At 50.4% G+C, this 2,407-nt stretch overlaps 1 protein-coding gene and 1 pseudogene across 1 annotated transcript; one reads left to right on the top strand and one right to left on the bottom strand.

Moving 5' to 3' along the window:
• The first annotated feature begins 335 nt into the window (after positions 1-335).
• Positions 336-839, top strand: LOC135392368 (histone H2B-like). The gene has a single exon (XM_064623086.1). The coding sequence runs from the start codon at positions 336-338 to the stop codon at positions 837-839; it is 504 nt and encodes a 167-aa protein (XP_064479156.1).
• A 504-nt stretch (positions 840-1,343) lies between these two features.
• On the bottom strand, positions 1,344-1,462 carry LOC135379935 (5S ribosomal RNA; annotated as a pseudogene).
• Positions 1,463-2,407: the final 945 nt, after the last annotated feature.

Below are 2,407 nucleotides of genomic sequence, written 5' to 3' on the forward strand. Positions count from 1 at the left end.
CTACGTGCACGCCGAAGGAGCCCATTAGGTCTGAGAAATTCCGGTGGCTCCCCCGCACGAGGCGAGTCAAAGCAACATAAGTCTGCAAAGGGTGGCCGGAGGTTACAATGGCATCTGATTGCTTTGGTTTACCCCAAGTATAACTCCGTGCCATACTTTCAGTGTGAGTATCCAACTCCGCGGGCTCTTACTGACCTGGAATAGAAAGCTGCGGTCAAACACACAGCCACGCATCTACACTGACTACTACACAATGACTCTACTACAATGTCTACTGCTAATGAATGCTACAATGCGTCTACATGTCAATTATGCAAATAACCACGACATGCACGATGCTTGCCCTTGTGCCATGGAGCCAAAACAAGCGAACTTCAGCACCTCCACCACTTCAACCATTACATTCTCCACCCAACCATCTTCCACCCATTTCTCCACCCAAATTGTCACCGTCAAGTCATAGTACAGTTGGACATCCTCATAGCCCTGGCCGATCTCCCTTGGGGCCAATGGCCATTCTCCGTGGGACAAAGAAGAAGATAAAGAAGAAGAAGCGCAGGAGGAAGGAGAGCTTCAGCATCTACATCCACAAAGTCCTGAAGCAGGTACATCCGGACACGGGCGTTTCCAGCAAGGCCATGTCCATCATGAACAGCTTCGTGAACGACATCTTCGAGCGCATCGCTGCCGAGTCCTCGCGCCTGGCGCACTCCAACAAGCGGTCGACCATCACCAGTCGGGAGATAGACAGCCGTGCGCCTGCTTCTGCCCGGAGAGCTTGCCAAGAACGCCGTGTCCGAAGGTACCAAGGCCGTCACAAGTTGACGAGCTCCAAGTAAGCTGCGGTTCGACCACCACCCAGAACAACCAAAGGCCCTTTTCTGGGCCAGCCCAAATGCTTTCCGCAGGGGCAGAACGTTCTTGCGTGACATGCAGAAAAAAAACCAAAAGCTCTTGTGTGTGTGTCTGTATGTCTGTCTGTCTGTGCGCGCCGGACTCTTTGCTTTTCTTTATTTATGTATGTGGTGTGCTCTCTTTTCTTTCGGGGGCGCCGTTTTGTGTGGTGCGACGCCACGGAAGAGTAATAGTAATACTAAAAAGAGAGAGGGCGACATAAATAAATTAGCAGACAAGCAGGAGTGATAGAGGAAAAACAAATCAATAAATAAATAAATACACAAACACACTGCGCACGAAACTGCAACCGTTGCGCTCCCGTTACTGACGCGCGGAGTGCGAAAACAATACTGGAAATTAAGGAATAAAAAGCATAACAGGAGGCACAGTTGCAGGCAGCGAAAATCATAGGGACAAAATCAATGACTAGGAAAAAAAGAAAAGGATGTCATCAGCACTCGGTGTTCCCAGGTGGGAACCCTCCCAAGTACTGACGGACCCCAATGCTGCTTAGCTTCGGTGATCGGACGAGAACCGGCGTATTCAGCATGGTATGGCCGATGGCGAGAGCGCATGCTTAACTGCAATAGTTGTATCGTGCGCACGCGGACGAGCGCAGTTGAACGCGCTTTTGTTGAACAAAGAAGGATGCCAGTGAAAAGGTTAGCCAGCCACGGTACTCGAACCAACACCTTGCGCATTTCCATCGCGCTTTGGTTGTCCCTGCGCGTGGTTACGTTGGTATTTCGGCGGAGAGATAAACGGAGCAGCTGGCGCCTCGTTTGTGAGGCTACTGCATGGTTACGTGCAATGATAACCGCTGTCATGATAGTGACGATAATACTAACAACGACAATAACAAGAAAGAGAGAAGCGGCGCGTAGCGAGAATGGCTTGTAGAGGCAGCGTGGAGTTGAATTTTGGAGAACGCGGCTGTACTACGTTGCGGTTTTCGGAGGGAATGGGACGGACGGAAAAATAAATATATAAATGAATAAACAAACAAACTAACTAACTAACTAACTAACTAATAAATAAATAAACAGACAGACAGACAGACAGAACAGTAAAGCGAGTACATGCCGCGGACGACACGGGCATTCCGCCGATGCCCGCTGGCGCAGCCAGGCCTCCACAGCTCCCCGCATTTGCGGCAGTAGAAAAGTAAAATTATGTCACAGTCACTTGGTATTACGTCGTTAGGCATCATGACCGATGCCCATTGGCCGAAGGAGGATGCGCGCTCTGGGGTTGGTTGAGAAAGTTTCGAAATATCGGACAGCTCACTTTTCGCGGGCAGTCTGGGCAGTCGGCCAGGCGGGCAGCAAGGTCGCTGTGTCTCCGCGGCTCGCCGATGTCGGTTGACCACAACGACCAAAGAGGAAGTGTATCCAGCAGCACAAAGACGCGGACAAAGAAGGAAGACAGGACGACTGCTAACTCTCAACTAGCAGTTTTTACTAAACAAAACATGTTTATATACAGGGGGGAGCCTGCTCCTAGTCGCATG

This window comes from Ornithodoros turicata, chromosome 1, assembly GCF_037126465.1.
Source record: "Ornithodoros turicata isolate Travis chromosome 1, ASM3712646v1, whole genome shotgun sequence".
Classification (NCBI taxonomy): Eukaryota; Metazoa; Arthropoda; class Arachnida; order Ixodida; family Argasidae; genus Ornithodoros; species Ornithodoros turicata.

Coding starts and splice junctions, on each gene's coding strand:
- LOC135392368 (XM_064623086.1), top strand. CDS start 336: ATGCTTGCCCTTGTGCCATGGAGCCAAAACAAGCGAACTTCAGCACCT.